At 37.1% G+C, this 25,574-nt stretch overlaps 1 protein-coding gene across 6 annotated transcripts in view; it reads right to left on the bottom strand.

The window, feature by feature from the left end:
• Positions 1–6,566: 6,566 nt before the first annotated feature.
• The window catches only part of Gm1527 (predicted gene 1527), a 34,107-nt gene continuing 15,099 nt past the window's right edge, over positions 6,567–25,574 (bottom strand). For 2 of the 6 annotated variants that reach the window (NM_001033479.5, XM_017319633.2), the window contains 9 exons: positions 22,850–22,913; positions 18,747–18,926; positions 17,869–18,044; positions 17,459–17,620; positions 15,753–15,862; positions 15,180–15,363; positions 12,623–12,875; positions 11,623–11,696; positions 6,567–6,835 (listed from right to left, as the gene is read on the bottom strand). In NM_001033479.5, the coding sequence (NP_001028651.1) occupies positions 6,587–6,835; positions 11,623–11,696; positions 12,623–12,875; positions 15,180–15,363; positions 15,753–15,862; positions 17,459–17,620; positions 17,869–18,044; positions 18,747–18,926; positions 22,850–22,913 (1,452 nt within the window). In that variant the 3' untranslated portion in view covers positions 6,567–6,586. Of the gene's footprint in view, positions 6,839–11,622; positions 11,697–12,622; positions 12,876–15,179; positions 15,364–15,752; positions 15,863–17,458; positions 17,621–17,868; positions 18,045–18,746; positions 18,927–22,849; positions 22,914–25,574 lie in introns of all 6 variants that reach the window. The other 4 variants (XM_030252663.1, XM_017319634.1, XM_030252664.1 and 1 more) reach the window with 4 other exon arrangements.

Below are 25,574 nucleotides of genomic sequence, written 5' to 3'. Positions count from 1 at the left end.
GTTTTGATGGGGAATTAGATAATCATTATCTCAAAGATCCTTTGCTACAATTTTTTAGTGAACATCCAGTGATTTTCCCCAAAGTCACAGCATCTAAACCCATATAGGGTGCATTGGATATTTATACAGATGGTTCTAAAACAGGTGTTGGTGCCTATGTAGTTAATTCTCGAAAACCCGTTCTTTTTCAATACAATCCTGGCACCCCGCAACTTACTGAATGTAAAATTGTGTTGGAATTATTCAAAGCTTTTAAGGAATCTATTAATCTAGTCTCTGATTCGGCTTATGTATTAAATGCAGTGCGTGCATTAGAAATTGCAGGACGCATTAGACCCACCAGCCCTGTGTGCACCATCTTATTAGAGTTACAAAAATTGATTTGGAAAAGAACACATAAATTCTTTATTCACCATATTCATGCTCACTCTACCTTGCCAGGCCCTATGGCTGAAAGAAATGCCTTAGTGGACGCTAGCACTCGCATGGAATTTATTTTTCACGCCACCCCACTGGAGCTTGCAAAAGATTTTCATCAATTGTATCATGTTCCTACTGCCACACTTCAGCAGAAATTTGATATCTCTCAAGCCTCAGCACGAGATGTGGTGTTACAATGCCCACAGTGTGTACAATTTCACCACCCTCCTCATGTTGGTATTAACCCTCGTGGATTGCTTCCTTTAAAATTGTGGCAAATGGATGTTACTCATGTCTCAGCATTTGGAAGATTAAAATATGTTCATGTTTCAATTGACACCTGTTCAGGTGTCATTTTTGCCTCCGCCATGTCCGGTGAGAAATCCCGCAACGTGGTTGGCCATTGCCTAGAAGCCTGGGCATCTTGGGGAAGGCCAGATTGTTTAAAAGCTGATAATGGCCCCGCATATACATCAAAATCATTCCAAACCTTTTGCAAAATAATGCAGGTTAGTCACTCTACTGGCCTTCCCTACAATCCACAGGGCCAAGGCATTGTGGAAAGAGCACATTGAACCTTAAAAGAACTCTTACAAAAACAAAAAGGGGGAATTGCCAATGGCCGGCCACCCAAAGAACAATTATCTTTAGCCCTCTTTAAATTTTTTAATTCTGGACGAACATGGTCGTTCGGCTGCAGATAGGCATGCCATGACCTCACCTATCCTTAAACAAGATGTCAAATGGAAAGATGTCCTAACTGGAAAATGGTATGGCCCAGATCCTGTTATTTCGAGATCCAGGGGAGCTGTTTGTGTTTTTCCACAAGGTCAAGAACACCTGATTTGGGTACCAGAGAGGCTGACGCGAAAATTGCTTCCTCCAACAGAGATATAGATTGTAATAGTTCTGGAAGGAAGTGTTTTTTAGCAGAATGTTAGCAGGGTATACTGCTGTGGTTGTGAAACTCCCCACCTTTGTGCCTATAGTAGATTTTGAAATGTTTGCCACCTATGCCCATTGGTGCCCCTTGTATAAAGTTGTACAAGCTAATTTCTCTCAGTCTCTTAAACAGAGTCGCCTCCTATCTGAGTAGGAAATTGGTCGGCTAAAGCAGAGCAGTTGTCCAGAAAGCTGCTCCTCCAGATTGCCAAACTCAACAGCACTCGACTGGACCCTGTCACCTTGGGGACTTTACCTCCTGGATCACCAATGCCTTCTCATTTTTTAAGGAATGGGCGGGAATGTTGGCCTGGGGGGCAGTGGTCCTCCTGGGTTGTGTCTTTTGTATCTGGCTATTGTGTCGATTCAAACGAGAGCACGCTCAGTATAAGGCAGTGGTGTACCAAGCATTGATGGCAATTAAAGATGGCGCATCTCCCAATGTTTGGATGGCCTCTTTAAAAAAATTAAGAGTTCTCCCTAGGTCATCTGGCAGTTGTAGTCACACAGATCCATGGTATCCAGTGACAGGCAACTTTCCTTATGCATAGACCAACCTAAGACATGGGGCCTGGAGGCGATAGGGTAACCCTAGGACAGGTAAGGCAGTGACATGAAAGGATCGACCTAAGACAGGAGCCATGGCCGATGGACAGACTTGCCCAGACCTAGTCCAGCATCATATTATTAAACAAAAAAGGGGGAGATGTAGGCAGCCGGGCACCTAAAAGATGGCACCGGCCTCCAGTACACTGTTGCCAGAAACAAAGCCACTGCACAGGCGCTAGCCCGAATCTGGCGCCAAACCCTCCCGAGCGGGTGCATACAAATCAAAGTGCCGGCAGACTGACCAATCCCAGGAGGACACATAGCCCTCCCCAGTGCTGAGGTGTATATAAGCATTCCTCCCTGGGTTCCCGGAGTCCCCGTAGCATCGAGGTGTTCCTGAAATAAAAAAGGCTGTTGAGAAGAATCCGACCATGTTGCGTTTTTTTCTTGCTGGACGAGGTGAGCACAACAAAAAAATTGCTAATTGGTGGTACCCCAAGGAAACAAAGAAGATATTCTGTTTAAGAACAGCAAGCTGCATGAAGCTATTTGTTGCCATCTATTAATTTGGGGCATACCGGTGAGTGTAATGTGTGGTTGTGTCTTGATTCTTTCTTCTAGTGTCTTAGTCTTAGTTGTTTTTATATCATTATTTATATTATTATTATTATTATTATTATTATTATTATTATTATTATATCTTTTTTTACACTCCAGAATTTGTCCCCCTCCCAGTCCACCCTCTGAATTTTCCACATCTCATACCTCCTCCTTGCCCCCCCATCTCCAAGAGGGAGATGACACCACCCCCACCACAACAGAACTCTGAACTTCTTAAATCCTCAAGTCTCTTGAGGGTTAGGAGCAACTTCTATCACTGATCCAGGCTCTGGTGTTTTCTGCTGTATATGTGTTCAGTGCTTCATGTCAGCTGGTGTATGCTGCCTTGTTGGTGGCTCAGTGTCTGCGAGATCTCCAGGGTTCAGATTAGTTGAGACTACCTGTCATCCTATAAGATTGCCCTCCTAACTCAGTTTCTTCCAGCTTTTCCCTAGTTCAATCACCAGGGTCACCAGCTTCTTTCCACTGTTTGGAAATAAATATTTGCATCTGACTCTTTGAGCTGCTTGTTGGGTCTTTTATAGGGCAGTCATGATAGGCCCCTTAGGTGAGCACACCATAGCATGAGTAATAGTGTCAGGCCTTGCAGCCTCTTCTTGGGCTGTATCACAATTTGGGCCTATGTAGTCTATGTTGTCAAAGAACACAGATACCAGAGTAGACTATAATACCAAGCAAAAGTAACATTCATATCAACAAAAGAGGAGAAACATTACAGTATAATCAACATTAAGCTATTTCTCTTTAGCAATCTAGGTCTACAAATTGAAACACTAGTCTGAAGATAAGGTGTATACTCTAGGATAGATATAATAAATAACCCTGTACTCATTCATCATGGGGGGAGTAGTATATGACAACAACTGAATGACAGAGATCCATACATACTGCTCTTTGCAATGCTAAACATTAACTTGTCTCACTTACACAAATAAAAATACACAGACTACAGGTTTGAATAAGAAAACGGATTCCATCATTCCCCTGCATCCAAGAAACACACTTGTTTTAGATACACTTACATACAAATGTTCAGGATGTAGTTGCCTATATTTCTTTGTGTAGGTTCTATGTCCCGTTTGGTTTTTCATGTTCATTGGTGTTGTCTTGTTCACCTAATGCTTTGGCAGTGATATTGGTGAGGCTTTATGGGTGAGGCTAAGGGAACATGGCAGATGATGGGAGGAATGAAAGTTTAAAAAGTCATTTCTGCAGTATTGTGTCTCCTAGAAACATCAAAAGTATAAATTTTATCACATTGAAAAAGGATAGAATCAAGAGAGTATTTTAGGACAGTCATTTTTTTTTTACTATATTAACCTTACTGATTAATGGGCATGTGAGAATCTTTTTATTATCTAATATCTTCACCAATTTCTTTCAGATCTTTTTTTAATCATACAAGTCTTTCTCTTCTTGGTTAGCGTTAATGCAAAGATATTTTATAATTTTTAATGTTACTGTGAATAGTGGTATTTCCCTGGTTTACTTCTCAGAACATTTGTAATTTTTACACTGAAGGAATATTAATTTTGTTTGTTAATTGTATACGCTGCTACTTGTTGAGTTTACAAGCTATATGAGTTTTTTGTGTCATTTTTAGGCTCACTTAGGTTTACTGGTCTTCAATGAAAGATACTTTGACTTCTTCATTTCCAATTTGTATCACCTTGGTCTCCTTTAGTTGTAATATTATGCCTGGTAGTTTGCAAGTCCTGTATCAAAGAAGAGTTCCTTGAGTTTTATCAAAGATGAGCACATTCAGCCATTCTTAACAGCTCACAGGAAACAATGATGGGCTGCAGATATTGTAAGAAAATGCCAGGTGATGCAATGATAATCGTCCTCGTAGAAACAGGCAAGAACTAGAAAAAAAACCAACTATTTACTTAATTTAGTATGGTAAGCTATTTAATAGGTATTCAGGTTTTTATTAGTGGAAATTTCCACTCTTCATAATTTCAGACTATAGTTGATTAAGGCTAACTGAAGACATGGAAAGTAGAAAGTGAAAGTAGACAAAAGGAAGGACTTTTATATTATAATTATATTTCATTTGTTTTACATTATATTAAGAAAATGAATTTGTCAGAAAGGAGTGAAAATGTGTGCCTTGGTCAAGTCACAGGACCTGCATGGGAAAATCCTAGAGACAAAAAATCAAGGCATAAATTGTTGAACTTTAGAAGGCTCTTCAGAATTACATTTTTTTCTAAGAAACTAGATGAAAGACCAAGATCTGTGTTGAGTTGTGAAGTAAAGAAAATAAACTTAAGTTTAATCAAAGACCTCTTGGATACTACCCACATGCAACTGTCACTTATTGCATCTATTATGATATCTTGATGTAAAGTTTACTGTCATCCTTCATAGGTGTTGCAGGTTGGTACAACTATCAATTGCTTCTGTAGCATGTCAATTTGCCTACTGTTTTATGTGCCATACAAACTAAACTTCAAGTTAGAGGCTTTTAAGTCATATCCCACTAGAATCAGTTGAATTCAGAGCCATCCCTCTAAGATTTTTTTTGACAACAGGCACTCAAAGCCTCAGCCCTGAGAAAAAGTCAAGTGCTATCTTAAACGTTGGTAGATGGGGAAAAGTTATTTGAAATACTTTTAACAATAGGAAATATTTCTCTGAACAGGATTGAAATCATGGCTACTGGTACTAGAAATCTAGTCAGATTTATGGAGATAAGGTCAGAGACATGAACGTTTATCACACTAATTTGCTAGATCAGCTCAATTTCTTTTTTTTATTACATATTTTCCTCAATTACATTTCCAATGCTATCCCAAAAGTCCCCCCCACACACACCCCCACTCCCCTACACACCAATTCCCATTTTTTGGTCCTGGCGTTCCCCTGTACTGGGGCATATAAAGTTTGCCTGTCCAATGGGCCTCTCTTTCCAGTGATGGCCGACTAGGCCATCTTTTGATACATATGCAGCTAGAGTCAAGAGCTCCGGGGTACTGGTTAGTTCATAATGTTGCACCTACAGGGTTGCAGATCTCTTTAGCTCCTTGGATACTTTCTCTAGCTCCTCCATTGGGGGCCCTATGATCCATCCAATAGTTGACTGTGAACATCCACTTCTGTGTTTTAGATCAACTCAATTTCTTACAGAAGCATCCTAAATATTATTCTGATAATCACAAATAAGTGAAGCCATCAACCCTCATCAAAGCAGCCTCTGCACATTAAATGGAGACCATCATTGAAAACCAAAACTGCACACAATGAAGAGATCAGTGAATTCTCTGGTCATTAGGGCCTTTGAACATTCATACATTTTTAAAAATATGATTCAACTTTAATTTTATCATGTTTGATGATTAATGTTGAGTGTGAATGGACTTTTATTTAGAACTATCTCTGACAATGTATTCTGCGCATGACTCTGGGGGTATATTTAATGTCATTAACTTTCTATCTATGCTTAAGTAGCTGATGTGAGCAAACTAACAGTATAACTGGGCTGTCTTATTCTTTCATGGTTCCTTGAATGTATAAAAAGATGAAGCTCACTGAATATTAACATTTGTCATTCTCTGCTTCTCAACTAGAAGAATAACCTCACCAGCTACAACCTCCTGACATCAGAATTGCTACATGATGATATCCTGAGCCCTCAAATAATGAGCTTTTTTTTTTTTCAGAATGTATATAATTTTATAGAGTACCTTTTCACAGAAATAGGATTTTAAATTTCTTATTAAAAAAGTGTTGCTACAGTGCACAGGAGTGAGTCTAGTTTTATTGCACTACTAAATAGTGGATTCTTAGACATGGGGACTGCTTTATGGTGAGAATTTGGAAGAATTTGGTCAGATTAAATCCCCAACTTTCATTTATTGAGCAGTATTTAGAATGCCATTTTGATTGTAGTTTGGAAGAAAAAAATTAATAAATTGATTCTAGTGGATCTGTCACAAGAATGCAGGTCCCTGAGTAACAGAGATTGAGGAGAATACTGAAAATACCATTTTTCAAAGGCTATGGAGAAACATGAATCAGGCACATTGGAGTATAAGCAATATAACAAAATTTAATGCCATTTATTATAATTAATTACAAAATGGATTATACAACATAAAATAAGTATAGTGAATGAAACTACTTGTACCAAATAAGTATGGTTAAAAAGAAACCTGAAGTTGTTTCTTCTAATAATTTCTTCTGCCTTCTTTGAGTGGGAGGTAGAAGGGAACATTGAAATACAAGGGTCGACACTTTCTTTAGTCATAACCAAGTTTCTGTTGTAGAAAGTTGTATGTTGAACTTGGTTCATTGACTCCTGCTAAGTGAAACGTAAAAATGTCATCGTTAGACAATCATTCTCAAATGATAGATTTACTCCACTTCAAGATAAAACTAGTTTTTAGTACATTTTCTCAACTCTACATAAAAAATTACTTGAGTTAACAATTTATCTGATTTTGTATGGTGTTACTTGTTAAATCAGGTATGTTTTAACCTCTTTATGATTCTTCAAATATGTGTTGGAGTGGATCCCTTGCAACTTAATATTTCTACAAAATGCTAAGCGTTTGGCAAGATTATCTCTCAAATGAAATTAAACAAACATCAGTGTCTTTGTACAAGGATAGCAAAGCTTGTTGATACATGTTTAACCTTTGAGAATGTTAAACAAATTTTTAAATCAAATCATTGTTTCTAAGTGATATTTAAAAAAATATTTTCATATCTAAGCTATCCTTCATGACTTATGGACCATAGGGAAAAAGGTGCAAAATATAGCAGTTAATATTCTAGAATTCGTGCAGGGGGTAAATAAGGAGTCCCTCTGTCATTCATACATGTATATAAGTATGTATAATAGTGTGTCAGTAAGTATACCTACATATATGTACATATATTCATATATTATTTAATTAAAGTATTGTTTAAAACATTTCTCATACTCTAGTATCATATGCCCCAATGCTGCTCTGATATATAAAAATTTATGAAATTAGGGAATGATATCATCCTTCCATCCATTTGATGACTAATTAAAACTTCTCAACCTGTAGGACCTTCTTCATTAGGAGGAGCAGTTGAAATCTAATTCTTCAATATTAGCATTTGAGGTTTCCCCACTCTGGTCATCTATGGCTTCGTTCATAACAGGTGATTTACCAGCATTATTTTCTAAAGTTTTATGTCATCTGACCTCTTTTGATTATTGTTACAAATTATATGGTCATCCTCTCCAGTTGTCAATCATAGCTTGTATAATAGACATCTGTACAGCACAATGCAAAAACAAGATCCTCTGTCATTTCACAGAGTGTACAAAATTGAAGTCATTAAAAAATTGAAATCCAAAATGGAGGAAAATATCAGTTACTATGAACAGATATGAACCTGTGGAATGAAATCTCTGTCTGAAATGGAGACACTAAGTCTTTTGCAACTTACTGAACCTAGGTAAAATTTCATACATATTGCAAAGAATGGAAGAACTACTAGAGCAAAGTAACATTTCAGAACTGACATGCTGCCAGAATAACTGTGAGTGAATCAAATTAATGGCTTCAAAGTTTCCTTGAACTGGTGACTTTTTGCAGGGGTGTGAAGAGGAGGTGGAGTTTCATTTTGATGGTTTGAATGGGATGCCTGTCTAATTCCAGACTTCACAGTATATGATATTATCTTTGACACATATTTTTGGTGGGTTAAGTGGCTTGGCTTTCCTGGAAGAAGTATGCCATTGGTTAGAACTTAAGTTTACAGAATTCAGGAGCCATTTGTAGTATACTCTCTGTGTTTCATGTTTGCTGCCTAAGATGAAAGCCATAGGTCTCTGCTTCCTGTTTGGTTGTCCTTCCTTCCTGCAGCCGTGCTCCTCTGTCAGGACTTTGAAGGACTCTAATCTCTCTACATCTCTAATTCTCAAATAAACATTTACTTCTATGAGTTACCTTAGTCCTGGTGTTTTATTACAGGAATAGAAAAATGACTAAGAGAAGAGGTTGGTGAGAAGAGGGACCACAGTTGAGAAAATGCCTCCACTACATTGACCTATTGTGTAGGGAAGTCTATGGAATATTGTCTTGATTAACAATGGAATTTGTAGGGCCAAGCTCTCTAGGATGGGGCCACCCTTGAGCTTTAGTTAGGAAATATGTGAGGTACAGGACAGGAGGAAGCACTCCTACTCAGTTTCTGCTTCAGTTTTTGCATCCAGGTTCCTGCCCTGCTTCAGTTTAGGCCCTGACATTTCTCAGTAGTCAGTTGGTAACTAGAAGTATATCCTGAAGTCTAACCCGTCCTCCATAAGTTGCTTTTTCTCAGTGTTTTACCATAGCAATAGTATCAAATTAAGAAACTTTTGAAATTGAACAAGCTATTCCATAGTAATCCTATTCCATTGTAGGTAACACAACTGTGACTTCTTTACTATGGACCTTATTTCTGGAAACTAGCAGTTAAAATAAACCCTTGCTTTTTTTTCTTTTTTTCTTTTTTTTTTTTTTGTTGTTGTCTTTTTTTCCCCAAAATGTATGTTCTTTGTTGATTCTGTGAATTTCTTTTTTTTTTTCCATTTTTTATTAGGTATTTCGCTCATTTACATTTGCAATGCTATACCAAAAGTCCCCCATAGCCACCCACCCCCTCTCCCCTACCCACCCACTCCCCTTTTATGGCCCTGGCGTTCCCCTGTACTGGGGCATATAAAGTTTGCGTGTCCAATGGGCCTCTCTTTCGAGTGATGGCCGACTAGGCCATCTTTTGATGCATATGCAGCTAGAGTCAAGAGCTCCGGGGTACTGGTTAGTTCATAATGTTGTTCCACCTATAGGGTTGCAGATCCCTTTAGCTTCTTTGGTACTTTCTCTAGCTCCTTCATTGGGGGCCATGTGATCCATCCAATAGCCAAGTAGCCAACATCAAAGTAAATGGAGAGAAGCTGGAAGCAATCCCACTAAAATCAGGGACTAGACAAGGTTGCCCACTTTCTCCCTACCTTTTCAACATAGTACTTGAAGTATTAGCCAGAGCAATTCGACAACAAAAGGAGATCAAGGGGATACAAATTGGAAAAGAGGAAGTCAAAATATCACTTTTTGCAGATGATATGATAGTATATATAAGTGACCCTAAAAATTCCACCAGAGAACTCCTAAACCTGATAAACAGCTTTGGTGAAGTAGCTGGATATAAAATAAACTCAAACAAGTCAATGGCCTTTCTCTACACAAAGAATAAACAGGCTGAGAAAGAAATTAGGGAAACAACACCCTTCTCAATAGTCACAAATAATATAAAATATCTCGGCGTGACTCTAACTAAGGAAGTAAAAGATCTGTATGATAAAAACTTCAAGTCTCTGAAGAAAGAAATTAAAGAAGATCTCAGAAGATGGAAAGATCTCCCATGCTCATGGATTGGCAGGATCAACATTGTAAAAATGGCTATCTTGCCAAAAGCAATCTACAGATTCAATGCAATCCCCATCAAAATTCCAACTCAATTCTTCAACGAATTAGAAGGAGCAATTTGCAAATTCATCTGGAATAACAAAAAACCTAGGATAGCAAAAACTCTTCTCAAGGATTCTGTGAATTTCTAATCATGCCACCAAGTAACTCTCATTTTCCAGTCATTTCATATCTACCTTCTGCCCTGGTAGGGGGGGTTGTGAGGATGGGACTTAGAGGAGGGTACTGAAATCAGGATATAAAGTAAAAAAAGTAATGAAAATATTAATGCATATGGTTTTATAGTAAAATTAAAAGGTACAGAAAAAAAAGCCTGAGGTACATAAGACTGTACCTGAAATAATACAAACATATATTATTCTTTCTTATATAAGTAGGATTAGTTAAAATGACAGAAAGTATATTGCATAGCATATACTATATTTTTATCATTATTCCTTATATCTTATATGTATATATATGCACATATATGTGTGAGTATATATATATATATATATATATATATATATATATATATATATATATTCGTGTGTGTGTGTGTGTGTGTGTGTATACTATTTTAATTCCTGTCTGTCCTGGCCTCTACTGTGAATACTGACATTTGTATTTTTATGGAAGCTTTTCTTTTTCACTATACTCCTGGGACTTTCATTTCCTTCATCTGTGACTTATTTTCCACTATCTATATCTAAAGATGCTGTCACATGTAAGAATCCATGCAAATTTCAATCATCCTTCCATGTTTTCACTTTGTAGAAATGATGATCATACCCTTATTTACTCCCTATTTTCTCTCTTTTCAATTAATTACATGATTATAGTCATTGATGACAAAATTCTGCTCTAAAGTATGAGAAGAATGGGCAGTAATTCTCATGTATCTAACATGATAAACATGTTCACATGCAACACATGCAGCACCGGGCACAGGCATAGTGCTAAAATAGATCCTGGACAGTAGATGGATATTTCCAATGGAAATCTCATAGCATATGGGAAATAGACTAAGCCATATAAGGTGGTCATTTTATATAATCCAATAGTAAAAACAGATCAATATATAGCAATGAACAGTGTGCATATCTAATTTTTTGATAATATAAAGTAAAGGTCTATAGATATTTTTAATTATAAGACTGAGTAATTCCACAGGCAATGATGTTAAGATAGACTATAGAGGAATATGAGGTCATAACACAGCTGAAAGAATTTATAGTTGGAGAATCAGCGGGGCACTTCCAAAGATTCATTTCATCCAACAAGCTGGTGAGTTTGGGTCATGGCTGAAATCAGTGAAAAACATGGGAATACTATTCTCTCTCTCTCTCTCTCTCTCTCTCTCTCTCTCTCTCTCTCTCTCTCTCTGTCTCTCTCTCTCTCTCACACACACTTTTTCATTATTTTTTTAATTTGAAGACTCTAACTTCAATGAGGTTTTTTTTTGCATTTTTAAAGGATCTTATTCTCATGAATAGGTTATCTATACATTCATCCATTTAATGAGATAATTTGCTTACAACAATGGTTCCCAGAAATTATGGGAAATAGGACAGCTCTAGAAACCCAAAATAAAACTCACATATATAGGAGAAGTCAGCAAACTGTCAACGCAATCAATGGGTGGAAATATACGTACTCGATTTTGCGTTACTGCTGGAGGAGAAGGTTCGTGTTGGGTTATATAGGCATTGCCTTCATCTTTCTGTGCATCTAATAAAGATGAGAAATCATTATTTGTTGTAATTCAACTCACTTAGCCCTTGCATTTCCTTCACATTTTAGAGCCTGCATGCCTTCTGCATCACCACAAATACACAGAAAATAACTAATCAGTATTATAACGTTTATAATGATGTCATTACTTCATAAGGCACTGGATAGCTAGATAGCTGTATATGGCCCATACATCTGGTACACAAGATCAACATTGTGTTTGCTTTGGTAGCTAGGTACTAGAATCAAGCAATAATATAGTACCAATCTTTTAGTGTGACTTTCTGATTGAAGAGCCAAGAGCAACTCTAAATTAACACCAGTATCTGCACTTCACAACACAACTTTCCTGATTGCACTTCTGTTTCAGTATCTGGCTTCCCCCACCCCCTGAACTGAGAGATCAAATCTGAGATCATAGTCTCTATGTGTCCCATATGGGTATATTATGCTATATTTTAAGAATTGTGTAAGAGAAAATCATGGTGGCTCACTCCTTTTTACCCAGATCTGAGAAGCTGAGCCAAGAGGATCTCTGTGAGCTTGAGGTCAGCCTGGTCTACAAAGGAAGTTTAAGGACAACCAGAGCTTTTTGTAGAGGAAACCCAATTTGGTATTAAACTGCTGTTCTATGTATTATATACATTTAAATTAATACTCAATACCTCAAAGTAAGTGACATATGGTTAATTAACTATTTAATCTCGTTTCTGGAATTTACCTCTTACATAAATTCAGGACCAGTGGAAAGAGGTACCAAAATTTGGAAGCAGTATCTTACAATAGGAAATTATCTATAACACACAGGTGAAGTTTCACTTCAATTATTTTTGTAAATTCTTCATTGCTATTTGCTATAATTCATAGTTACAGTGCTAAATGATTCCAACTTTTAAGTTATGGTAGTAAACATTTCTACACACCTATAATACTCTCACACACAAGAGGAGCAGCTGGACTTATCTGCCGTGCATAATGTCCAGGGGTGTGTGTCCTCCCACTGGGGCAGCTGCTGAGTTCAGGTTCTGTTTCCTTTATGTTCCCAGTGTTAGATGTAGCATTCTGGGAACATGAGGCCTTTGCTTCTTGTGGATAAAAAAGTGAGGTTTCATACCAAACCATGTCAATTCCAAAAATTTCAGGAGAGTTCTCGATCATAAAAGTTATGAGAGAAATCTGTGACAAAATGGGGCAAACACAGAGGGTCTCTGTCATTTTTCATGGTTGCAAATCACATTGACTTATGATTTTTGGAGGTTAAATATATGAAGTTCAAATTCTGAGAAAACATTAGCTGTAATAAAATATGGTGGTGGGCTTTTTGTTAGAAGTTTAAAAAATGATTGTGAGATCCGATTTACAAGTATGATCATCACAGTGCAATACTATGTAAGAGGATGGTTTCCAGTTTTCACCTTGTGATGGCCAGTATGTGACACGTACTTTCCAGGTGAGTAACTTTGGTTGCCTTTGACACATTCATGGATGAGCATATTTGTGAGGATGCTTATAGATAGGCACAACAAAGGAGAGAAGATGACTTCTGAATGTGGGCACCATAATCCTGAAAGTTCCCATGGGCTAACTATAAAGCAAGAGACAGGCAAAGCCATCCAAGCAGTAACATTCACATGTCTCGGATAACTTAGTGCAGATACAATGGTAACAGCTTGAGCCTCAGTTTTTTTTTTTTTTGTTTTTGTTTTTTTTTTTGTTTTTTGTTGTTGTTGTTGTTGGTTTTTTTTTTTTATGTTGGAAGGTATTTCAAATAATGCTTATTTGGAGGAAACTGGACATTTATGGAACTCCAATGGCATGTTGTTTGGAAACCTATTTTTTTCTGTCTGATATTTGATCCTATATAATCTGAAGAATATTGATTCTCAGTTTTGCTGTCCTACAATATATTCCTTTCGGGTCCAAGGGGAGTTGATCCATTAAAAATGAATCAGAAACTCAAATACTGAGAGTCAAATATCACTATTTGATCCCAATACTGTAGAAGTTTTGATATTTAATTATACTATTTGAAAGGCAGCTCCCATAGAAATGTATACTCTATAATTTCTCAAACTAATCAAAACCAGAATCATGAGGCCAATGTTTTATTTATTCACACTAATCAGGAGTCATATTAACAATATCTGATAAGCCAGAAGCTGGAAAGAAGCCAGATGTTCCTTAACAGAAGAATGGATACAGAAAATGTGGTACATTTACACAATGGAGTACTACTCAGCTATTAAAAAACAATGGCTATATGAAATTCTTGGACAAATGGATGTATCTGGAGGATATCATCCTTAGGGAGGTAACCCAATCACAAAAGAAGTCATTAGATATACACTCACTGATACGTGGATATTAGCCAAGAAACATAGAACACCCAAGATACAATTTCCAAAACACAAGAAATTCAAGAAGAGGGAAGACCAATGGGTGGATACTTCATTCCTCCTTAGAATAGGGAATAAGATACCCATGAAAGGAGTTACAGAGACAAAGTTTGGAGCTAAGACAAAAGGATGAGCTATCCAGAGACTACCCCACCTGGGGATCCATCCCATAATCAGGCAACAAACACAGACGCTATTGCATATGCCAGAAAGATTTTGCTGAAGGGACCCTGTTATAACTGTCTCATATGAGGCTGTGCCAGTGGCTGGCAAATACAGAAGTGGATGCTCACAGTAAGATGGAACACAGGGCCCCCAATGGAGAAGCTAGAGAAAAAACCCAAGGAGCTGAAGGTGTCTGCAACCCTATAGGGGGAACCAAAATATGAACTAACCAGTACCTCCAGAGCTCGTATCTCCAGCTGCATATGTAGTAGAAGATGGCCGAGTCGGCCATCACTGGGAAGAGAGGCCCCTTGGTATTACAGATTTTATATGCACCAGTACAGGGGAATGCCAGGGCCAAGAAGCAGGAGTGGGTGGGTAAGGGAGCAGGGCAGAGGGAAGGTATAGGGACCTTTTGGGATAGCATTTGAAATGTATATAAAGAAAATACCTAATAAAATATTAAAAGAACAATATCTGATAAAAATAATCCAAATTTTATTGCCTTTGTTTTGCCTAGGAAACCACAGTGAAAACAAGTAGAATTTCACACATTCTACACTGATTACATCAGAATTCAGTCTTGCTTGTTGAACCCAGTATTCAGGATTTTTTTTTTAAATCATTTCACAGCATTTTTTTCTCCGTGGATTAGTTGAAGGATAATCTAATCACAACTGACAAAAGATGAGTCATTGAGCTGAAATCCTCATTTATATTTTACTTACTTAAAGTGCACTAGTGATTCTTCCTCTCCAGAAGAACCGCCATTTACAGATGTACTTCCTTTACAAAACGAAAGAAAACCAAAACCACCAGCACCACCAACAACAAAATAACAGACTCTAAGGATAATCCTATATTCCTGTCTCATTGTCAAGACTTGTGAAAGCTAGACTTAAAGTTCATGTCTAATTACCTTTTGGTCAATATCATTTATCACCTTGCGGTAGCTAGGAAGCCATAAGATGGATGATGCTATTCCGGTAGATATATTGTAAGGTTTCATTTTGTTAATGGAAGAACTGCTTGCAATTGTATGGAGTATCCTAAAAAGGTTTCCCAGCAGAGCAGCATTTTCAAGAGGAAGTTTATCTAAAAGACTGAACAAAGAGACAGTTATTTTCAAGACAGATTACTCAATTTGTAAATACAAAGAAGTAGGACAGAGTAGTTGTGTTTTATGTGTGGACCTCCATGAATAAAATGGAAGTAAGAATGTATACTCGAAATATTGCTTGAAATGTTTCCCCAGATTTCCAGGGAAATGACAAATGTAACTGGAAAACAAAGTTGATAATCATAAGCGTGACTCACAGTGACTCCCCAAGTCACACCTCTGAAAATGTCTTCCATGTTTGTGAACAATTGAAACTTTTTGCTGTAAGTCAGTATTTTTAGTGAATGTTTCTGATATATATAGCCTCTAATGTGTGTAAGCAAATATTACTTCTATTTTGTTAATGTTTTCACACAATTTACCAGCCATTACCTCTTTACTGCTCTTAATTTGTCTTTGTTATTGACCTTGTTGGGGACATCAAGCCACTGTTCATATAATGTCGAGGTCAGCACACAGCCTTTAATGTGTCCAAGGAATTCCTTATGAAGAGAGACAATATATTTTGTAGAAAAAATAAATTACGGAGATTACTCAAGACATAGTCAACTCTAAAATTTAGGTTGGTTCCAACTCTCTTCACAGCTCCCAATCTTTCCTCTAGTTAGAGTGTGACGGATGTGTTGGCTCAGTAAGTTTTGTCCATCAATACTGGAAAACTAAGAGAAAATTTTCAGATGTGCTTAAATTGCAGAAAAATCTCTCCAGAGCTCAATGTGCCTCTAAGTGGACAACTGAGCAAACTAGCCCACCTCAGAGATCAAAACTTCAGATCAAATACTATTTTTAAGTGACAGAAGTATACAATTATGGTAACTACAATAAAGACAACCATATTAAGTTATTATCTAATCTCTAAGTTGCAGAGCCTCATATCTATTACTGGAAGCATGGGATCACATGAGGTCATGGCTCTTAGAGAAAGTCCTATCATCATTTCATAAATCAAGCATGGTTCACAACTCTATTCTAAGTATTAAAGCTAATATTTATAGACAATGTAGCCCTCTCCCACACATCAAAGAAGGTTCTTCTGGCAACAAATAGAGACTATTACAGAAAACCACAGCCATTCAAATGCAGAGAACCAAACATCCTGAGGCTCCAAGCCCCACTGTGTGCATATTACATATTAAGGCCTGAAACTTGGGCTCCACACATTGGTTAGAAGAGTTAGAAATACTGTACATCAGAGGATCAGGAAATGTGTTTTGAGACAGGGCCTCTTAGACATGTGTGGGAGTCTTCACTTTTGGTAGTCCAACAACTTAATATGCTTGTCAAAACAATTTCTGAATAAAACATCAGCCACGTTACTAACACTAACTGGGAAGGGGTAAATCTTGTGAAGACAAGCTTCAAAGAAATTGTCCATATACTACCAAGGAAAATGGACCATTCAGGATTTTTGAACATATTTACAGACTCATTTTTATTTATATAATAATAACCATAAATGAAAGGGGGGCATGTATTTTAGCAGAAGTGGGAGACTGCTAGGAAACAAACTTAGAGCAAGAGAAAGGAAGTAGTGAAATGATATAATTAAATTTTGATTATAAAAATTATCGGTTTTGGTGCTACAGGTATGGCAGTGTGAAGAATAACTGTTTCACAGTAATGAGGACCTGCATTTGGGTAGCAATATTTTGTGAGATAGAGACAAGTAAATCATGAAATTCTACTAGGGATGTGTAGCAAAGAGATCCATGAAGGAATTGCATCCTCTATATTGAGGAAGAGAAATCTGCCTCTCAGGAAGAAAAGACAGCATGGCAGAGAAAGAAGGACACTGGTAGTCAAATGCTTACCAGGTGACCCTCATGTGCATATTTGAAGTGACCTCCTCATGGCCACATGAAAAAAATCAAAGGAAAGGTACTTAGGTGTGTTACTGTTCATTCTGACTGGAACTTAGTTCGAGTCCCTATTTCTTACATTGTGAATAGCAGAGGAACCTTTGAGATTACCAGATTTCTCTCCTACATATCTACTCTCACTCAAGGGAATGCAGGAAGGAAAGTACTCATGTAAACTCAGAGAAATCCTGAGAGTGGATGATGCAAGGGCTTCCATACCTTGAGTATCCAAGCAACTTCGTGCACCGAGAATTTTTTCAGGTCTAATTCTTCCCCTGATTCTAATTTCTCTTTTAGGGCTTTGCATGATGTCTCTTCAGGAGCAATCACGAATATGCCCTCTGTTGAAGGGCCTTGCTTCCTTATGACTGACAGAATGTCCTGAGAGGAAGAAAGGAAAATACCTGTCACTCATGCAGCACAGAGCACTATTTGCTCATGAGAACCAGACCATTTTGTGCAAGGGCAAGGGCTGGCATGGACAAGGAGGACCTTGAACTGGTTTTGTACCTCAATCTTTTCATGTACACATCCCACTCTAATGTTAACCATGAAAGATCAGGCAACACTTATGGTTATTTTTATCAGACTTTCCTTAGGAAACCAGAAATGAACCATGTGAGACCTACCACAATTAATTTGGGCCATTTTCCCTCATGATAGATGCAACTCAGTTCTGTTCCGAAGAGTTTTCCATTATTAGCTGTAGGAACAGTACACACTTGATCTTGGTGGGGCACAGAGCCCCTGTGGAAGCAAGATGTCAAAACTGGTCTTTGTATCTTAGAATGACTTTCCTCTGCACCTAAGAGGAGATGAGATCATTATCTGTAGTAGTGTAATTTACACGGCTCTTTTAAAAAACCAAATCTCAATTGCATAATATCCCTGTTGTAATGGGTTAGGCATCCTATAGTGTATATATATTCTTATTCCCTATACTCTACTCTGTTACTAATCTTAGAGATGTCTCTCAGACACAATATAATGTTCTCTAAGACATGATCCAGTGGGAATTCTCACAAGATGATGCTGTCTAAGTTGCACTGAATCATAAGATAATTGATATTTAATTGACCAAGTTCCCTAATCTATGTACAAGCCTTAGCATTACCAGTCATATCAATTTTCATAGACACCCTCACTTCTATTCACATCAATCAGTTTTCTATTGTCTTCAAATGTCATAGTGAAGCTCTTCGTATTCTTAGTTTTCTTGTTAAGGTTTTAGAAGAACCATTGTTAAATTTCCCTCATCAGCAGTATGTCCCCTTCATGAGAATGTATACATTCTATTTGTCTGGAACAAATGGAATGTTCTCCCTATCATCAAGCTTAGTCTTGATATCAGAATATAGAGATCTCAAGCTGGACCTGGGGCATATTGTTTTGGTGTGTTTCCTACAATTCCCCTCCCCTAATCAAGAAAATGACAACATGCATTGATATTTTAAGCCAACTTGAAATGAGAACTGAGGTGGTATTTGAAGGAAGGTGGAGGACTCACTTTGCTGCTGGTTTATAGCTGGCTGTCTGGGCTTTAAGAAGAAATGTCCCTGAGCATCTGAGTTTAGGTCTTGCACAAACATCCCAGGTAAGGCAGGAAAAGCTGTTAAAATTCTTGAGTTTGATCCATTGCAGGTGTTTTGAAAGTTGGTCATGATAATAATATGTGGATACTTGAAGCCTTTAAGAAGAAAATAAGAACATGTATTGAAACTAATAATGATGAGACTGAGCAACCCTTCCAATGGGCTTTAGCATGCACTGCACTATTTTATATCTCATTCTTCTTCTGAACAATGTAGACTCTACCCCCAAAGCATTAGGAGTCTTACGGGGTATTATTATAGGGGAAAATTGAGTAAGGTAAGAACTCTAAAATCAAGGAGAAGAATTTCAATTTGTCACTTTATTTAGACCCATAAGAACACTTTGTAAGGCAGGCTTTTGCTGTGTTCTATTTTGACAGTGTTAAGATTGGCCTGTTTTGGGCCCCCAGTGGAGGAGCTAAAGAAAGTACCCAAGGAGCTGAAGGGGTCTGCATCCCTATAGGTGGAACAACAAAATGAACTAACCAGTAACCCCAGAGCGTGTGTCTCTAGCTGCATATTGTCCTAATTGGCCAGAGCCAAACAAAATGAACTAACCAGTAACCCCAGAGCGTGTGTCTCTAGCTTCATATTGTCCTAATTGGCCATTATTGGGAAGAAAGGCCCCTTGTTCTTGCAAACTTTATATGCCCCAGTACAGGAGAACACCAGGGCCAAGAAGTGAGAGTGGGTGGGGAGGGGAGCAGGGTTGGGGGAGGGTCTGGGGGACTTTCGGGATAGCGTTTGAAATGTAAATGAAGAAAATATCTAATATAAAATTTTTAAAAATCTGCCTGTTTTAGTCTTTGACATCAATAAGATTTTTATATCATAAGAAGCTTATGTTACTTGTCTAGCTTTATATTAATCAATTTAAATACTTCCCACTGCAGATAGATAGATAGATAGATAGATAGATAGATAGATAGATAGGAGGCTAACACTCTAAGTAATTCTATTAGTCATGTCAATCACTTCTCTGTCATTTTTTCTCATGATGCCAGCCATATTTATAGAATCCAATTCCATCCCTAGTGTAAGCATATGGTTTCTTGGAATCAGTGAAGTGGAATGACCTCTACTTCTTCCCATTGATATTCTCTTTTAACAATGGTCAGGCTGATGCTGTATGCTGTAGAAAATACATGAGCACTTCTGGACACACAACTGGTATTAGGACTCTAGTAGGGGACATGGACCTGGGAGAATGTGGCCTACTAATGAGGCAGGATGAAGTTCTCTAGAGTAGATAACTTTTCTCAGCACTTCAGATAATTTGTAATCTGAGGGTTAAGAAGAATCACCAGAGGAAAGTGTACAATCACACAGCTGGATGAGATAAAACATGTGTCTCCATAGAAGCCCAAGAACAACAACAGTTAAAGTAAACTCTCTCCTATCTGCTACAATTAGTGAGGGCACCAAAACACGTTCAATGAACAATTCAATGTCTTTAAAGAAACCACAGTCTCAAGACTTTTTTCTTGTTTGTGTATGTGAAGATTTCTCACAAGCAGTAAGAATAACACCATTTCTAGACTGTTCCAATTAACAGTGACTCTAGGGCAGAACGACAAATACAAAGTTGGAGTTAAATCTAGGTGCTTGATGTGCTGCCCCCTGTGTTTTAAGTTATTTCTTCTCTGAAGAATTTTTTAGAGTATGTGCTGTGTTGTGGATTTCTAGGAAGTATGAAACCTTGGCTTTGTCCATTTCTGATGAATCACCAATATGATTAGTCTTGATTTGCCTTTGTTTCTGACACAGAGAGATGTCAGTGCTATAATCAGAGCAAGATTTACAGCAACATTGAGATAAAAGGACTCCAGATCCTTTCAAAAGATCATTATGGAAAAACCTAGACAGGATGGATACATGTGAATGGCCTGTTGGTTGAAATACACATTCAAAATGATGCTGATAAAATAACAAGAGCATTAAATTCTTAGGATTTCTGAAACATCAATGGCATACAAACCTCTTTGAAATGTTAGAATTAAATATCAAGATGATGCATTTCACTCGATAACTTTATTTTATAATGTGCCACACCACGTTTGTCTTTTCACTGACTTAGTACTGCTAGTATGTCCACCTTATAAAAAGTGAAAAGACCAGATGATTTTGGCACATGCCTATATTTTTAGCACTCATTTGATTGAAACAGTAGGGACTGAGACTTCCTTACCTGCCTGGACTCAATAGCAATAGTGTTGCCTAAAGGGAAATGAAGTCAAATGTGTGGGTTGAGTTTGTGCTGCTTATTATCTAGTGTATTAAAACCCTGAAAATAAATATTGAAGAAAAATAAAAGTAGTCCAGTTTTAGTTTCCATCAAATAATCAAAATATCACCACTGATTCTTTTCATGGTACAATGAGAAAAATTTGACTAACAATGTTCTCTGATCTCTAAAAGACACTGTTACTGTCACTTGTCTGAAGGTCACTTTAGGCATTAAAACTTCACCTTTTTGTTAGCTTTTAAAAGATCACACTTGCAAACACACTTGATGATCTCATAATTTTAAATCTTATCCAAATGCTTCTGATAATTTCATTAGTATTATTTACTTGGCAATAATTAAGTTAGTGAGATCTATTTTTTTAAAAAGGCAATAGAAGGACCAGTAGGGGATTCAGTCAGAAAGTCTCCAATAATCTAAATATGATCTCTCATTCAGTGGAGAATTGCTGGTTATAGTGAGATGTGACATGCATATTTCACATGGACTCAGAAATACGGTTACATTTACAATTTTCATTACAAAACAGAATCTGCATAGTTTGGATTGAACAGTATATTTTTGCTTGTTTGTTTGTAAGGTGTGCACTTTTATTAAAATGGTCTCAAGTCAGTGTACAGGCCAGCCCTGGCTGCCTCGACAACTCAGCCCACTCCCAGTGAGATGAAAGCATCCATACATAAAGTTGAGGAACAAAAAATGGGAGAGTGGGCACAATGGATGACCATTCAGAGGTTAAAAACAAAAATGAAGAAGTATTAAGGTTAAAGATTTTAAAAAGATTTTGCAGTACATAATTTACTCAGGAGCAATGCTGTCACCTTCCTTGATGTAGACCCAGAGCATGGACTTGGCCATCCTCTTCTTAGGAGTGGGTGTGATTTTGGGGAAGGTGAGGGCTTCTTGGAACCACCTATTTTATAGATACTTGGAAAGTCTTTTAAAAAGAACAAAACCAAAACAAACAATGCACACTCAAGTCCTCAGGCACATTGTAGAAAGTTGGGGGCGTTTGCTCCAACCTACTGCTGTCTCCTTCACCTTCCTTTTTTTAATCCTGAGTCAAAAGCACCAACAAAAAAACAAATAGAATACTTTTTAAAGTCACTGAATGTCTTATTGATTATGTGAAATCTTCAGACACAAAAGAAAAAAAAATCTTGTGACTAAAGTTTCCTTGAAGACACTGAATTGTTCTTTGAATGTGTTTTCATTTCAGAATTGTTTTTCCTTGTAACTTGCTTGCTCCGATGTATATCATTGTATCATATTGAGCCTGATACCTGGGCAGGTCAGACCAGGGAATTTGATCCCCTGAAACTGGAGTGATGGATGCCTATGAGCAATCACCTGAGTGTTGTGAATCGATAAAAAGTTTCTTTTGCTAGTAGGATTTTCTGTAATGATTACCAAATGATTTTTTATCAAGTTATTTTCTTCAGAAACAATATATCCAGAGTTTTGTTTTGTATCTCTTTTTAGGAAAATTATGTTTCTCTAGTTGAAAACACAGAACTTTCTGGTTTTTTGGGTTTTTTTTGTTTGTTTGTTTTTGTTTTTTTTTGGTCAGACCACAGACTCTTTCATAATGAGATGTTATCATGTGACTCAAGGCTATAATAGTTATTATTTATGAATTTAATAAATGAAACACTGTTTAGTTATTTTGTTTTGTTTGTACATATACTTATGAGTAAATGATGAAAACATGGAAATTTCGCCGTTAAAGCACAGAACTCAAATGGTCCTTCCATAGATTTCCCTGTTACTCACCTTGGAGTGCTCTTGGAGCTTCCTCACGGCTATGACTGAACCACAATTGGTAATCTTCACTGTTCTGAGAGCAAAAGAGAAACCAATCATCACAAATGATCTGACACTAGAGTCTTGAAGAATCTAGTGATTTTCTTTTCTTACAATTTCCAGCTCTATAGCAAGGGTAATTATTAGGACCTGTATTAATGGCATGTCTTCTGACCATAAGTTTGAGTCATCAGGACCGATTTCAGGAGAAAACCCTTGGGTACTTGCCTTTCCTCTCTGAGTGAACATTGTTCTATTGATCCACAGCAGAATTAGAAATTGCATTCAGCCATCAACACTAAACAAGACCAATATTATAACAAAATGACTCACATAGGTCTCTCCAGTCTGTCAGTGGAATATTGAAAGTTGATTTGACCTGAGCATACAACATAGTACTCAGGGAGTCAGACACTCAGTGATTATGATGTCTTCAGAAAGAAATAAAGAACATTTGAAAGGTATGGTTACTTCAGCAAATAGACAAAAACAGTCTTTGAGGGTGTGTAGGAGTACACAGAACCATTAGCTTTCATTCAGAGGTAGCCAGGTTGTGGAGAGGAATTGTCTAACCTGAAAAATAGGCCAGATACTGGAAAGAAGTTCCACAACATAAGTATTTCACACAGAGTTATGAACCCATTTGAAACAATCATATAAACAGAATGTTCTGCTGAAATAGTTAGCAACCTCCAGGAGTTACTAAAATGATAATATCCTCTATTTGGAGTTACCATTACTTGTACTTTCTTTTGATTCATGACTGAAACCAAGGAATTGTCACATAGAGTTCTTAACTATTACACTAGGGTACAAAAAAAATCCATTTAAGCAGACATTCAAACCTCTACCCACGCAAACATACAAGGAGAGAGAAGAGTGAGACAGACAGAGAGAGAAAGAGTAATAGAGATAGAGAAACAGACTGACACTCAGAGTCATCATACAAACTCACAAATCTCACAGGAAGAGATAGAAGAGGGGCATACAAACATACAGAGGAATACACACACAAATAGACAGACAGAGAGATAGATAGATAGATAGATAGATAGATAGATAGATAGATAGATAGACAGATAAATAGACAGATGTACATGGATGGATAGATAGAATTACAGATATACACTTAAAAACAGAAAGATCAAATATACATATAAGTATGAAAAGAGAAAGAACATAGAAAGAAATACACAAACACATTAATTAAAATTTTCGGAACACCACAAAAATATCATAACATGCACACTTACACCTACACACTTAGGAAATGAACAAGAAGGAATGGAAGAGGAGAGGAGTCATGCACCATAAAGGAAGTGCAATAAAATTTTAATAAAGAGAAAAATGGAAGGAAGGAAGGAAGGAAGGAAGGAAGGAAGGAAGGAAGGAAAGAGAGAGAGAGAGAAAGAAAGAAAGAAAGAAAGAAAGAAAGAAAGAAAGAAAGAGAAAGGAAGGAAGGTAGGAAAAGGAAGGAATGAAGGAAAGAAAGAAAGAAAGAAAGAAAGAAAGGAAGGAAGGAAGAAAGAAAGAAAGAAAGAAAGAAAGAAAGAAAGAAAGAAAGAAAGAAAGAGAAAGAAAGAAGAGAGGGAGAGAGAGAAAGAAAGAAAGAAAGAAAGAAAGAAAGAAAGAGAAAGGAAGGAAGGAAGGAAGAAGGAAAGAAAGAAAGAAAAAGAAAGAAAGAAAGAAAGAAAGAAAGAAAGAAAGAAAGAAAGAAAGAAAGAAAGAAAGAAAGAAAGAGAAAGGAAGGAAGGAAGGAAGAAGGAAAGAAAGAAAAAGAAAGAAAGAAAGAAAGAAAGAAAGAAAGAAAGAAAGAAAGAAAGAAAGAAAAAGTAAGAAAGATCTTGTGGCCTGTAAGATTGACATACTTTAAATCAGGTGTGTGCATTGGAGCAATTAATCTCACTTTATTACAATGTATTTTTATTTTCTAGTGGTAGTAAAAGTATAGCTCAGACTCCTAGTTGGTCTGCTTCCATGATCCATTCTAGAGGACCTGCTGCTCTCAGAGAAGTTGAGAATCCTCTGCACCCAGAGAAGTGTGATGAAGAAGGACACTTCATATTCATCAAGGGAAAGATCCACCAAAAGAAAGTCTCAATTCTGAACATCTATGCCCCAAATGCAAGAGCACACAAATTCATAAAAGAAATTCTACTAAATCCTCAAAACATACATTGAACCCTACACAATAATAGTGGAAGATTTCAACACCCCACTCTCACCAATGCACAGGTCATTGAAATGGAAACTAAAGAGACACAGAGAAACTAAGCAAGGTTATGAACCAGATGGGTTTAAAAGATTTCTACAGAACCTCTCTTCCTAAAACAAAAGAATGTACCTTCTCCTCAGCATTTCATTATACCTTCTCCAAAATTGAATACATAATTGTTCAAAAAAACAACCCTCAAAAGATACAAGAAGATTGAAATAACACCATGCATCCCATCAGATCACCATGACCTAAGGCTGGTCTTCAATAAAAGCAAAAACTACAGGAAGCCCACATATATGTGGGAAATGAACAACTCTTTACTCAATGATAACTTGGTCAAGGGAGAAATAAAGAAATTAAAACATCCTGGGATTTAATGAAAATGTTGACACATCATTCACAAACTCGTGGGACACAATGAAAGCAGTGCTAAGAGATAACTTCATAGCATTAAGTACCCTGGTAAAGAAACTGAAG

This window comes from Mus musculus, chromosome 3, assembly GCF_000001635.26.
Source record: "Mus musculus strain C57BL/6J chromosome 3, GRCm38.p6 C57BL/6J".
Lineage (NCBI taxonomy): Eukaryota > Metazoa > Chordata > Mammalia > Rodentia > Muridae > Mus > Mus musculus.
The sequence above is the reverse complement of the archived record's forward strand: the minus strand, read 5'-3'. Positions and strand labels throughout refer to the sequence as shown.